This window comes from Mycotypha africana (genome assembly GCF_025528875.1).
Source record: "Mycotypha africana strain NRRL 2978 chromosome Unknown BDF20scaffold_19, whole genome shotgun sequence".
In the NCBI taxonomy this organism is placed as follows: Eukaryota; Fungi; Mucoromycota; class Mucoromycetes; order Mucorales; family Mycotyphaceae; genus Mycotypha; species Mycotypha africana.
Genome location: NW_026515743.1, coordinates 133,378 through 147,449, shown reverse-complemented (window position 1 = coordinate 147,449; position 14,072 = coordinate 133,378). Strand labels below are relative to the sequence as shown.

General features: G+C 39.5%; 5 protein-coding genes across 5 annotated transcripts; 3 read left to right on the top strand and 2 right to left on the bottom strand.

Annotated features, from left to right (window-relative positions):
* Positions 1 to 695: 695 nt before the first annotated feature.
* On the bottom strand, positions 696 to 2,988 carry BDF20DRAFT_902642 (uncharacterized protein). The gene has a single exon (XM_053082884.1). It carries the CDS (start codon positions 2,958 to 2,960, stop codon positions 807 to 809), a length of 2,154 nt encoding a protein of 717 aa, XP_052930747.1. The 5' UTR covers positions 2,961 to 2,988; the 3' UTR covers positions 696 to 806.
* A 653-nt stretch (positions 2,989 to 3,641) lies between these two features.
* Positions 3,642 to 4,589, top strand: BDF20DRAFT_840503 (uncharacterized protein; the record flags this gene model as incomplete). Its single annotated transcript, XM_053079393.1, has 3 exons — positions 3,642 to 3,666; positions 3,910 to 3,965; positions 4,146 to 4,589. The coding sequence occupies 3 exons, from the start codon at positions 3,642 to 3,644 to the stop codon at positions 4,587 to 4,589; spliced, it is 525 nt and encodes a 174-aa protein (XP_052930746.1).
* A 1,039-nt stretch (positions 4,590 to 5,628) lies between these two features.
* Positions 5,629 to 6,535, bottom strand: BDF20DRAFT_830240 (DNA-directed RNA polymerase III subunit Rpc5; the record flags this gene model as incomplete). The annotated part of the gene is made up of 2 exons (XM_053078371.1): positions 5,629 to 5,745; positions 5,942 to 6,535. The coding sequence occupies 2 exons, from the start codon at positions 6,533 to 6,535 to the stop codon at positions 5,629 to 5,631; spliced, it is 711 nt and encodes a 236-aa protein (XP_052930745.1).
* A 2,367-nt stretch (positions 6,536 to 8,902) lies between these two features.
* BDF20DRAFT_902637 (glycerol-3-phosphate dehydrogenase [NAD+]) lies at positions 8,903 to 10,449 on the top strand. The gene is made up of 3 exons (XM_053082883.1): positions 8,903 to 9,028; positions 9,146 to 9,864; positions 10,063 to 10,449. The coding sequence occupies exons 1-3, from the start codon at positions 8,982 to 8,984 to the stop codon at positions 10,347 to 10,349; spliced, it is 1,053 nt and encodes a 350-aa protein (XP_052930744.1). The 5' UTR covers positions 8,903 to 8,981; the 3' UTR covers positions 10,350 to 10,449.
* A 2,439-nt stretch (positions 10,450 to 12,888) lies between these two features.
* BDF20DRAFT_917905 (uncharacterized protein) lies at positions 12,889 to 13,740 on the top strand (the record flags this gene model as incomplete). Its single annotated transcript, XM_053084626.1, has 5 exons — positions 12,889 to 12,936; positions 13,025 to 13,131; positions 13,202 to 13,367; positions 13,434 to 13,543; positions 13,614 to 13,740. The coding sequence occupies 5 exons, from the start codon at positions 12,889 to 12,891 to the stop codon at positions 13,738 to 13,740; spliced, it is 558 nt and encodes a 185-aa protein (XP_052930743.1).
* Positions 13,741 to 14,072: the final 332 nt, after the last annotated feature.

Sequence of the window (14,072 nt, the reverse complement as noted above, 5' to 3'; positions counted from 1 at the left end):
TTCTTATTCATTCAGTACGGCCGCTGTTTCAAATATATATATAAAGGTGAGCATGAGCTTTTTCCTCAGAGCTCAGTGTAAGCCTTTTGAAAAGGGGCCGTCGTGAAAAAGAAAATCATTTGAAATGAGATGAATGTTTGGACCCCACTTCATAACACAATTTTTCTACCAAAAAAAAGAAAAAAAAAAAAAAAAAGACCTTGGTTGTTTTTAGCAAACGAAAAAATGACCATGTATGAGAAATGGATCTAGACAACAAAGTATCTTTATAAAGCACTCATTCATATGCTTAGGCCATAGGAGTATAAATAAACTTCGAAAGAGCCACGAATTGAAAAATGAAAAACAACAGCAGTAAAATGAGAGAGCAGCTGTCGCTACAGTATGTATTTATGTGGATTCGTCCATGTTTTTACTGAGGATATTTTCCGCATAATGCTTCATTCCGTTGGCATATCCGAGCAAAGTGGGTTTGAACAACACATCTGTAACACAACAGGAACCCATGATAACCTCATAGCCTATCCACTAGCTGCCGCATCAGATGATGTATTCGATACCTTTGTCCCAAGCATCCTCACAGGCGAATCGTTGACCATGCTTTTGGGATACATCACAGCAAGTTAGAAAGAGCTTACAAGGGGAAAATGCCTGTCATGGAAATAGAGATCAGGACCAAGGCTTTAACACCCATAGGTGGATAGAAAGATTTGAATTTATTTGGTAAAATAATTGGAATAATAAGAGTATTGATATACAGTATAAGAATAAATAAGAAAAAAAGGGGGGTGGGTGTATCTTGTGCTTTAATGATGGACACAGACGACGGATTTGGCGTCTTCTTTCGGTAAGCATTTGACCCAACATTTGGTAGAGCAAAAGCGCACTCTTCGCACGACGGCTGGATGGCCTCCAAAACTCTTGATTTGAACCGAGGTGACCCATTCATTGACAAAGGGTCCTTGGCAACAGGAGCAATAGCGACATTTGGTTCTGCCCGTGACAATATCTTTGGCTAAATGGACAGGCAAGACATCGATCGAGGGCAGCACATCGATACCCTGTTGTAAAACAGTCCTGGTCGCTAGTTCTCGCAATGAATGGAATAAATTGGTTTCTTTCGGTAGGGTGGGCTGCTCGATCTGCTTTCTGTTGTTGTGAGTGGTCGATGCTGCCGATGGATCCAAAACATAACAGTAATCCGAGGTCAAATGACTGGAATCAGCAAGGATGGAAGAACGGGAGAGTCGAAGAAGGTCATGGTTCGATAGATGGCTATGGGGTGGGTCTCGTGATGATGCTTCTTCTTCTTCTTGTTCTTGTTCTTGTTCGATCATGCCAAAGAATTCTTTTCTTCCATAATAGGAGGGTTGAGGTGCAGGTCGCGATCCGTCGATATTTAATTTTCGTGCATGATAGGAGAGTTCGTGGTCAATGGATGCATCTTCGTCTTGATACAAATGAGGAGAGAGTAAAGGATAAGAGGAGGGAGGAGGTATGTCTTGAACAGAGACATGAGGAAGGAGTGGAGCGTCATAGGAGGGAGCATCACATTCTGACGAGGGGGGTGTGGGTGGTAGCGAACCGATCGATGGAGGCGAATCGACTCCATTGGATAACATCGATGACAATGAACCGGTACTCTCCTCGCTATCGGAACGAAGGGAGCGTAAACATCCAGTGCCTTTGGGACCGCAGGGGTCTTCCTGGTGAAATACAGCGGTGGTGGGAGAAGAAGAGGACAAGAGGGCGGAAGAGGAGGACGACCGGGGTAAACCCAGTTTCATCATGCGCTTCAAGACTTGAGCATAGGCATTTTGGCCTGGGACTTTTTGATCACAATGGCCAGGTCTTGTGAGGGGGTTTCCTGTAATCAAGATATTGGAAGACTGCATTCTTTCCAATATTTCGGCAGGCATGATGCAAAGCAGGTTTTCACTGATATCCAGTAATTCCAAATGCTTGAGGGACACTAAATCGGCGGGTAAACTCATCAAATGGTTGTTGGAGAGGTTGAGGGATTTTAAATGGGAGCATTGAGTGATGGATTTGGGTATAAAGTCGAGCTGGTTGTGGGAGGCATTCAGTATTTTCAAGGTGGGGATATGGAAATCATGTGGTAGATATCGGAGTTGGTTATAAGATACATCGAGCTCTTCTAGCACGGGCATGTCTGCGATACGATCGGGTATGTGGGTCAGCCTATTGCCACCATAAACAGAACCTAATTGTAAATGACGCATATGTTTCCAATAATCTAATCTATCAGGAAATTTTTCGACTGAATTAGCAGCGATACGAAAAGTAACAAGGTTGGGTAAGCGTTGAGGGATATCCTCGGGTATCTCTTTGATTTGATTTTGCGACAGGATCAGTACTTCCAATTGTGTCAAGGAAGACAGCGCTTCGTGCGGCCATGTGGCCAACTGATTCGACGAAGCGTTGAGGATGCGAAGATGGGTGAAATGAGCCACTTGTTTGGGAATGTCGGTGAGTTGATTCCTTGAAATGTCCAGCTCGACTATTGAATTTTGAACTGAATTTAACGGTTTCTCCAAATAAGAGGTAAAGGGTAGAATAAGGTTCTTGAGTTCTTCTTCGAGCTGATGTGTCGTCAGTGCTCTTCGTCGTAACATCAGTAGACCGCTCCCTCCTGCTACAGCCGAAGCGAGTGAAAAAAACAAAGAGTTCGCAGGACATGGTGCACTGTTTTCACGATAGACTTGACTGTAGTCGATAAGAGGGTCCTTGTATTTCTTTTTCATTTTATGATGCCTCTTTGTTTTTCTTATATGGAGACCGAGTGGCGCCAGCGCTGGATCATCGATGCAGGATTCGATGTCAGAAAGGATCGGTGTATTATAGTGCGGTAGAAAATATTGTAGAGGTGGTTGTTTGTCTGGAGGCAAGACACCTGTTAGAAGCTTGCCTTCTAATAGATTGGGTATATTGAAAGGCATTGAAGAGGCTTCCAATCTCGTCAAAAAGTGGAAAAAAAAAAAGAAAAAAAAAAAAATCAACAAGGAATAAACAAAAAAGAAAAAATATAAAGAGAGTTAGAGAGGAGTGCCAATCTGATAAAACAAATTTTTATCAGATTTTTTTTTTGTTTTTCCCAAACTTTAAAAAAAAAGGCTGGAGCCCCCCCCCTTAATTGGCTTTATCAGATGTAACTTGACAAAAATATGTAATAATAAACTTTTTACTATTTTTTTTGTAGATGTTTTTTTAAAGTAGAAAGTAATGCTTCGAGAACGAGATGGAGCAGACGATCTCCCTTGTTGAATTATCATTTGATTTTCCTTTACATTTTTTGGGTTACAGCTATTCGACAGCTCATTCTTTTATTGGATTTGTTTCTTCGGGGTTGTTGACTACCCCTATGCGTAAATGTTGACGCGTTTTTGTTACATGCGTCCTCCAAGCAAAAAGTACGTGACTGACTCAGATCGGCCCATTTGAAACCAAGCATTTTTAACAAGGAGCCAGCGCTCCACTTTTTTTACAAATTGTCGTACGATAAACTCATTTCTCACAGTGGATGAAGAGGGTTACCATAGCAACCCTAAAAAAAAAAGGCAGTATTCTTTTACGCTTTGCATAGAGGTTCGTTTTCTTTGTCCAACGGGATTACATACACCATGGCAGACGACCAAGAGTACGGCTGTACACGATGCATGTCGATGATGAACAGGATATTGTCGGAGTGACTTGCAGCAAATCTTTTTTTCAGCAATCTAGGCTAATCATTAGAAAAGACTTTCAAATCTCATACAGCTATGCATTTATGTGTACCACAGCATGAATGAAATATGTGTGATGCCAAGACGCAGTCGATTTACGAAATGGATGTCGGTAGTGTACAAAGTTTTTCTTTTTTTTTTTAATTTATAATGTATATACAAATAGGGGAGGGAATGAGAGTCATTATTTTAGTATGTCTAGATAGAAATGAAAGAAATAAGGTATAATGCCAAAAAGGTGGTCTTTTTTTTTGGTACATGATAAGAACAGGGCTATGTAAGTATATAAGTGTATTATAAGTGTATGTAGAAGGGTTGCTGTTGTATAGGTATAGATAAAATAATAGATAGAATATATATTTTTTCTTTTATTTGGCTTTTTTCTGAGGGCTATGAATATAGCCATTAGCGAAGATTGACAATGATATGCATCCATTCATGATGGTGTGTGGCAAAATGCGTACTGAGCCATTTATAGACAAAAGAGCCATTCATTCTCACCAAAAGACGTTCAGTGCAAATGGGGCAGGTAACATAAGAGTACCGATGACCTTGAGAATGGCCAACATTGACAATGCTATTTCTCAAGGAGGATGCCCTATGGGCACTATGAACCACTTGAAAAGTTTGGGTAGCGGTGGTGGTGATGGTGGTGATGGTGGTGGTGGTGGGGGTGGTGCCACCCCTCCTTTGACCACTGCTCTTGTGTTGTTGCGCAGTATCATTCAAAGGTTTGTTTGTGGAAGAATGGAGAGCCTTCTTTGTCTTTTGCCTATATTGACTGTCCAGCAAGGGTTGGGAAGAAGGCAAGGAAGTGCTGCAAGACATTTTCCTTCAGCTACTTGATAAAAGAGAGAGGGAAAAAAAAAAGAAAGGCTCCAAGTAGGATCCATTCTTCAAATCGTTGTCGTTTTTATATTAGACATGGTTTTATTAAAAGTAGCACCAAGTGGCTCAATCGAACAAAAAGGTGAGCTTCCCCTGACTTGCACAATACTGAACTTGCGCACGATCACCACCCTCACCTCGCAAGGGACAATGCTTCATAATGACACCTTTCTATTTTGCGGCTAAACTTGATCTGGTACACAAAGAAAAGGGCATACCACAAAATCGTACACTAAAACCGTTGTGCATCACTGATGGAATGCTGTGGGGGAGGCGCATTGGCCATCTATTTTTAAACCTGTTACTAAAACGACTCTTTCCTGGATTTTGTAGATGACTTAAGGACCCAGACGGAATAGGTGTTGAAAAAGTGTATGCCTGTCTGCATTTCCTATAGATCCTTTTCAAGAGGATGCGTTTTTATGACCATGATAACTTTATAAAAAGCACATTTGCGTAAGTAGGCTACTAAAAAAAATGAAAGAAAAAAGTTGGCATGGCCAAGTTACACATCATCGTGTGTGTGTCTTGTTTAATTCACTTGATAATGCGCAGTGATGTCTCCTTTTTATGGAAATGGCTCTTCCATAGTCATCACACAAAAAAATAAAATCAAGGGAGCCAAGCTGGCTAGTCTCTTTTTGACCTATATTCGGTAACCTGCCCGTGCCTTTTGGTACTACCTAGACAAGTGACACGAAGCGTGCCATTGTCGGGTCTACTACTACTACTGGGAGTGGGATGGTAGGCCACACTGTACAGGAAGAAGAGATGGATTGACAGAATAGAGAGAAAAGAATGAATCAAGACCTACAAAAGTTGTTGAGGGGCAAGGGACAAGGAATCAAGAAAGAGAAAAAAGCTCAAGTATCGATTTATTTGATCTCATTCTGACACCAGTTGGCGTCAATACATCCTTCCCCTCTTTCATAGGCACGTGATGGAGGAGAAGTGTAGTACTGCGCAGCGGCATCCAATAAATAATAAAAAGTATGGATTAGGGTAGTTTTATTCCGCTCAACTGTTCAAGGTACTTGGATTTGGTGGTAAGACATTCCAATGGTTCCTTGGACGAACAATAGAGTTTCTCGCAGACTTTCTCTGCTTGATAAGACTAAATGGATGGCATTCAGGGTCAATTTTTTTTTTTTTTTTTTTTTTTTTTTTTGTTTTGCAGTGAAAGAGAACAACACAAGACTTACATTTTCATCATAGTAAACAATAGGTTGCCAATCCTCATCTTCCGCATTTCTTACAGCCATGGAATACATATTTTTTCTCAAGGTGCCCTCACGTTCTGCATTCTTGACGGACACTTGCACGGATTGCACCGTGCCAGGCTCTGTTGAACGTTTCTTTTCCTCTTGTTTTTCTACATCCTGAATACGCTTGTTGGCTGCTTTCCACTTTTCGTCAATTTTATCAATGTATTTGAATCCCGGTCTCAATTGGATCGTTGTGCGTATCGGCGTAATGTGAAGTGCTTCGTCGCGGATGACACCAATCGCATATTTTGTTTGACATGGCACTTGGACGGACGTGAGTGTCATTTTGTCCAGGAGTTCGTCTTCTTCTTTTTTAGTTTGTCGCGATCTGCCATAGCCGCTCAATTCTTCTTCGTGTTCTTCCATACGACGATCGTAAGCGGTTTTAAATGTCTTGTCATTGAGACCCATGGCAAAATCTTCGCCTCTTTCTGTGCTGTAATGCGGCGATCGGGTATCGAGAGGTAGATCGAGTTCGACCATTTTGGCTTTGGGCTTTAAACGTGCTGCTGTAGGACCTGTTTTGTTGTTGAAAGGCGTTGATCGCATGGGATATTGAAAGAGATAAAGATATTGACTGAGTTCTGTGGATAAATAAATAGGGTATTCGGCGAGGATCTCATCCTCTTCGTCGTCCATGAGGTGGTGATGATTGTTCTCGTTCATTAGGGTTGTTTTCTAGAGTTCAAAAAAGATGGAAAGAAAAAAGTCCACTGAGGGTCCGTTTTCCCCGAATGGGCCACTAGGAAGGTGTGGCTTTGAAAGTCTTTTTTTTTATTTTATGATTGAGTTTTAACTTTTTTTTTTCAACCGTTCGCATAAAGCACACCTTCTTTTTTTTTCCTTGATTGATTTGCTAATATGTATTAATGTTGACGTTCCATCATGCGGAAATGGTGGATAGAAGAGGGCAAAGGGAAATACTCACTCATCCTAAAGAGGACGGGCAATAGGGGCGCGCATTTGGATGAGAGGCAAAAGAAGAGAATGAGCCAAGCCTATATTTTACCTTCCGCTCGACAATAGACTTTATGATTGCACCTCGACCTATTTTAAATGGAAGCTCTCCATGGCAATCTTTCGTTGAAACGTCTGAAAATCAACAATGGCAAAAAACAATAAAGTAATTATTTGCTGTTCACAGACCCCTCTTTTTTTGGCGGCACTTTTTGCTTCAAGGGCTGAGCTTGAGGACATCCTCTTTCCATCCTAGCATCATTGACTGGGACAATAGGATAGCTGGGTCATGTCTATAAGCTTGAACCCTAATGTATCTTACGCCCAAGCCCAAGATATTCTTGATCTTGAGAGCCATTCTCTTTTTAAAAAACAAGGCTGCCGGAAACTGATCCTCCATTGTGGATCGTGCAATGGATCATATACGTTAGGTAAAGATAACCTAATAAAGCGGAATGATATCACTTGACAATGCAACATGTCGCGTTTCTCCATTTGATCTTTGCAAAAGGAGAGTGATCCGTTGAAAAAGATACTGGATGGACGTCTGCAACATATCATCCGCATCCTTATCCTATAGATCATCCGATATCACATCATAATAACTCTTGACAAGGAAAAAATCGACTGTTTCTTTTGTTGTTATTTGAACCATTTTCCTTTTCATTTTGGCGAAACAAAAAAAAAAAAAAAAAGAGAATAGGTTTCAAATTAATATTTGATTATTTTTTTTATTTTTTTTTTTTTCTTTTAGCGCTGATGTTGAGTTTACAGCTCAACATTTTTTTTTTTTTTTAACGGGCCATCTAAGCAAAAAAAAAAAAAAAAAAAAAAAAAAAAAAAGTGTGTGTATGAAAAACACTTGGAGTCCGATGAGGGTTCCTCCCTCTCCCCCAAGAATGAATCCATGTTTGGGCTTTTTTACAGCGCACAATAAATAATCACAGCTTACTCTTTCCTTAATTGTACAATTGTTATAGGACTGTATAGGTGGGCTCCTCCATTGTGTGTGTGTGTATGTGCCATTTTTTCTATCTTATCAACAGGATCAAAGACCCAATTGAGCTCAGCCTACCCCTTTTTCTCTTTGTCATAGATGGAAAAAAAAGAAAAAAAAATTGCAGGACTCTCACTGAACACAATACGTGTTACAAATCTTTAAATTGCATTAGAATAAAAAGCTTAAACTTTTTCTTATCTTCTTTTTTCATGCGCGCGCGCAACAGAAACCTGACATCGTTTTTTTTTTTTTATAGTCTAAATTAGCTTTTTTTTTAAAGACAGCGCTTACATACGAACATGATGAAAGAGTAGACGGGGGTGCAAAAGAGAGGGTCCCTGTGGCAAAGCTCTATCAAAGGCACCCACGCTATAAGCTAAAAAGTTTTTTTTTTTTTTTTTTTTTTTTTTTTTTATTAATTTCTGATAGAGAAAGCCCCGATAGACGGTGCGATGAGCGCAAAAAGTGAGCGAGGGGAACCCTCTTATTTCAATTCCAGACATGGACTGATATGGCATTTTTGATACGGATGACTGACTGTTGTGGTAGGGTGACAATGATCCTCTCTGCTCTTGTTCTGCTCAGCCCGTAACGATAGAATTTTCCCCTAATGTATTTCATGCTCTTTACACTGTCTGTGGGTGCATTCGATCACATGCAGCCTTTTCAATGGCCTAAGCTCTTGTTTTTTATATAGGATCTATCCCATTTACCAAAAAAGGGTAAACATGGGTTGGTACCTTTATCAGGAAATTCAAAAAATACGGCTAAAGTCGAATACATACGTCATGCAAAAAAAAAAAAAAACCAAAAAAAAAAACCACAGTAGATAGAAGCTCTAAAGAAGGCAAATATGATAAAGTCACAGAATGAAACCACCATTTTTTTTTTTTTTCATAAAAAAATGTCTTGGTCAAAAGTTTCGATAGGCCCCTTTTTCATTGGTGGGTTTTGGTTCTGAACGGACTTTATTTGACATAATTAAACGTCTTTGAAAATCATGTAAATTATAAAAGAAGTACTCCACCTTTGGGCTTTGGATCTTTCTTTTTTTTTTTCCTTTTTCAAATTTTTTCTTTTTTTGTTTGATACTCATCTCTATCAATCATTATTTCATCTTTAAATACAATGTCTGCAGTTAAACAAAGAGTTACTATCATCGGTTCTGGTAATTGGTATGTTCAAAGGACACGAAGGACGGGTCGCTACACAAAAACAAAAAAATCATGCAACGTTTGGATCTGTCAATAGTCAGTTGTAAAAAATCTAATCATTTTCAATCTATTGATTAGGGGCTCCTCCATTGCTCGCGTTTGTGCTCAAAATGTCAAGAAATTCCCCGACATCTTTGAACCTGAAGTGCGTATGTGGGTCTATGAAGAAAAAATCGACGGTCGTAATTTGACCGAGATTATCAATGAAAAGCATGAAAATGTGAAATATCTTCCTGGCATCAGTCTTGGAGACAATGTGCGTGCCATTCCTGATGTGTGTCAAGCTGCCAAGAATGCCAATATCCTTGTTTTTGTCTTGCCTCATCAATTTGTGTACAAGGTGTGCGAATCTCTTCGTGACGTGATTGACAAGGATTGCAGAGCTATTTCTTTGATCAAGGGTTTGGATTATAAAAACAACAACTTGCTCATTTTCTCTGAAGAAATCGAAAAGATCTTGGGTGTCAACTGTGCTGCCTTGTCCGGTGCCAACATTGCTAGTGAAGTCGCTGAAGAAAAGTTTGGTGAAACCACCATTGCTTGTAAAGATCCCAAGGACGGCGAAATCTTTGTTAAGCTCTTCCATACAGATTACTTTGATGTCAACGTCATTGGTGACTGGAGAGGTCTCCAAGTCTGTGGTGCTCTCAAGAACGTGGTGGCCCTCGGTGCTGGTATCTCTGATGGTCTCAACTATGGTAACAACACAAAAGCCGCCATCATCCGTCGCGGTTTGCTTGAAATGAGAAAGTTTGGCAAGACTTTCTTTGGTGGAGTACACACTGAAACATTTTTCGGTAAGTAAAAGAGAGAATGTGTCTATGTGTGTGTTGATGTGATAGGGGGCCATTGGGTGGAAGTGTGTGTGTTTGTTGATGGTTGTATGGCATAAGCCTCCTCCCCCGTCTTCACCGCCTTCGCTGCCTGCCTGTCTGTGGAATCTGGGAGTTGGATTGTCTGGGTTTGTAGCTGACAAAATAATACTTTTTTTATAGAATCGTGTGGTGTCGCTGATCTTATCACGACTTGTTCTGGTGGTCGTAACAGAAAGGTGGCTGCTGCTTTCATCTCTTCTGGCAAGACCATTGATGAAATTGAAAAGGAAATGTTGAACGGTCAAAAACTTCAAGGTACAACCACTTCACAAGAAGTCTATCACTTTTTATCCGCCAGAAACATGACACAAGAATTCCCTCTCCTCACTGCTATTTATCGTGTCATCTATGAGAAGGCTCCTCCCGAAAGCATTGCTCTTGATCTCCGTACTCGTTTAAACGAGTAAAGAAATTCTTATCAAAAACATGGATCTACTTGACGCGTTGTAAAAAAACTTTTTTAATTATTCTAAATGTTTATATCTCTTTTTTTTTTTTTTTTTTTCTCTATCTATTATACATAATCCATCACACATACTGTCTCCCCTCTTTTTGTCTTTTTAGGGCAAAATACGATTATACATAAGAATATCAACACATACACACCCTTTCTCCCTCTCTCTTTTTTCGCTATAATTTCTCGTTCTTGTTATTTTGTCCTCCCCCCGTTGTAATTGAATATATACAATTATTATGTATCCATTAAATGTATAAAGAAATTTTTTTATTGTGATTTTTTGTATTTTCCAGCCTTTTTTAAATGAGGAATGCGTCATCCATCTATCTAAATCTAAAAAATGTTTTCATTTTTTTTTTTTTTTTCTGATGATTGATAAATCTGAGCAAATCTGAGACAAATTTCATGGAAAGGTTTTAGCAGTCGAACCATCCTCAGACCCATTCTCCTCAATAGAGTCCCACTTTCTAGAAAAAAACCCAAGATCGATCATGCTGATAGTGATAGAAACACGTTTCTAAGAAAGACAATAGATGGACGAGAACGATGGCAAGACTTTACCTGACGCGTCGTGTTGGAAAAAGTAATAGCAATGACTAATAAAAAAAGTTTAGAGTTGCATTAACGTTTCTATTTAGATTCACATTACACAAAAAAAAAGGTTTTTCATCTGCAGAACAATGGCATTGACACAGAAAAGCTGTCATGGGAATGGGCCAACCTTATTTTTAAGCAATTCAAGCCTTGAAAAAGCGGTTGAACCCTTATGTAATATTAAATAGTAGTACAGAGCGTCCATGGCTCTCTTTCACATGACAATAACGTGCGCTTCAGGTACCCAGGATCTGCTCCAACAATAGACCCAAGCTTTGACCCATTCTTTTACCAAGGCGGGGCACAGTTCTAGCAAAAATGCCTCAGACAGTGGAGTTCACCAAGAGGAGCAATGACCTCTTTCTCTTGTTGGGTCGCGACGGTAGTAATGAATACTGCTTATGCATGGACAGAAAACAAAATGGAGATCTTGCTTCCTGGCAGTCCTGACTTTAGCATAAGACGATCAATGTATCCATCGCAATCCATCCATGGAAATTTTCCATTATTCAGAAAATCTTATAGGCCCGTGGTGTCAACTCCGCGAAAAAAAAGGTCTCAAACATGGCCGGTGCGGAAATCAATTGAATCTTTCTTTTTTTTTTTTTCTCATTAAATCAATGCATCAGATCTTGAAAGATAATTTACACTCGGAACACCCAAGGGGAAATCATCCTGAACGTGAACAATAGAACACGCTTGTAGAATGCAGGCGGAGTAAAAAGTCAGAACGGGATCAACCTCCTACATGCGCCCTCGCTCTTTTGCAACCATTCGATCCAGTGCAAGTTGGAGGCATAGGATTACATCCTACTTGTAGCCTCGAAGCTCTATCGTATTTTTAGTGGAGGTTGGGTTCACTTTCTGATCATGATGGAAGCAAGTGTGAGCCGTTCTTTCGCTCAAAGGGTCAGCAAAACCCACTACTCAACGAATGCGTCATCCATGGATGATTGCCATGCAAACTATACTATCTATAAAGATGTCCTGAACACGAGCAGCACTTGCCATGAATGATCCTTCTTAATGATTGGAAGAATGCTTCTACCGTGGTCTATGGTTCTATTGGATCACGAAAACAAAAAAAAAAAAAAAACCACAAAAACTGAGAGTAGCCGATAGACACATAGGAACGATTATAAATCACTTTATGAAGGACAAAGATGAAGGGTACCCTATTTTAAACTACTTATAACTCTTTCATAGATGAATACCCATCCTATGGGATGTTGAGAAATCGTACACCCAATGATACGAGATCCTTACACCTCCTTACTGCTGACATCATAAGAGGAGAGAATAAGTAATGCTTTTTATACGAGATGCCCTACCTCGTGTAAGGCTGAACAGGTTGTTCTATAGTTTACTTTTTCTACTACAATACGCTACTATACAACATGAAGAGTCTGCCTTGACATAAAGAATGAGCCAAGAGGATAGGCTTTCTTCATCCTTTCACAATAACTGTTCACTAGCACGAATACTATGGGCTTGCACAATAGTTAGTACGGGGAGGACTTGGTATTCATGTGATCTGGTGATGATGCAACTCCTCTATTTTCCCACTCGCGGTCAATACCTGGACTCCACAAAGGCGAATCCTGTTTATTTTACCCCTGAAAAGACGCGCGTCTTTATCGAGTAGAATAACTCAGTTTTGCAATATAAACAACCTATTTTCAAATTTTCGCAGTAGATGCTTCCTTTTTCTTCTTTAAGACTTTTTAACCTCTTACTAGTTTGATCTCGTTACGCTTTTTATTCCTTCAACAAAATGCTATTTAACTCTACACGTCGCCAAATACCTACGACCACCACCCTATACTATCAAGTCTTGAAGGGTGGCATTATCCACCATCGGATAAAGCTACCTCAATGGAAGGTCATCTTTATCCATGCCCTTTAACATTCTGAAAGCCCATGATGCCTTCCTTTACGATTCAGTAAGCAAAAAGTTATTATTATCTAATAAGCCATTGTATTGACAACTTTTTATTTTTTTTTTTTTTTTTTTCTGTTGGATGACAATAGGATTGCGAAGAAGACATTAAAGTAGTAGAGGAAGATGCTGAGTTGAGCATTTGGGAAATCTGGAAACAAATAACAAAGAAAATGCAAACAGAAGAAGATGTTGATAAGTACAGGTATACTTGCAAAATTTTCTCTAAAGTGATTATTCTTGTTTTCAGTTAATGGACAATTTTGTAGCTTGGAGCACCTAAACGTGATCCAGCTTGGAAACAACATACGATCCGAAGTGACAAAGAAGCATTATCCTCCAAATTTGATTGAAAAGACAGATGTGATAATCAAAGACATTCCCAACTTTTTCGTGTCAGACATACAGTACTACAATATGTTTTTTGATACATTGGTAATGAGGTTTTTTGCCTTGGATGATGAGTTTTTTCGATATTTACTATTCTATGCCGATGGATAGGTTCTCAATAACGAAAAGCTCACCAATGAATCATTAGCAGAGGAACACTTGACAGTTTTTCAATCAGAAAACCCCTTCATGAAATTCTTTTATGGGGTCATTTCAACGCTGTAAGTATTTGAAAAAAAAAAAATGATCATTGTAAAACTAAAAGTGTACTTAACTTGGCCTGCATTGTAGTGTTTCTGAAGCATTGGCTCAAAATTCTGACACCTGGCTGGGAACTCTGTTAGAACTACAGAGTTTTATGGCCATGGATGGAATATCCATGTCAAAGTATCTCAACAACAAATTTCCTGCCTGGTGAAATCCGCTTAAAAGCCATGTGTCAAGAATTGATACATTCTTCGCAGGTTAAGTCCTTCTACCATGCGGACGGCCTTCTCATCAACAGCAAACATGAAATAGAAGTTGCACTGATTGAAACAGCAGGGCCTTTCCAAGCTGTCGATATCCAAAAGGAGACAAGCGATATATAGTCTTGTCTCCCTATGGATATCGATATCTTATCCTAGTTCAAGTTACAGGTATGTAAACATGTTTAATCAACTTTATAATTTTTGCACATGCCCGTCCTCTCTTTCTCCAAGATCAAAAATAAGAGTATGGAAACTCTCTATGCCTTATACTGAGCTATAC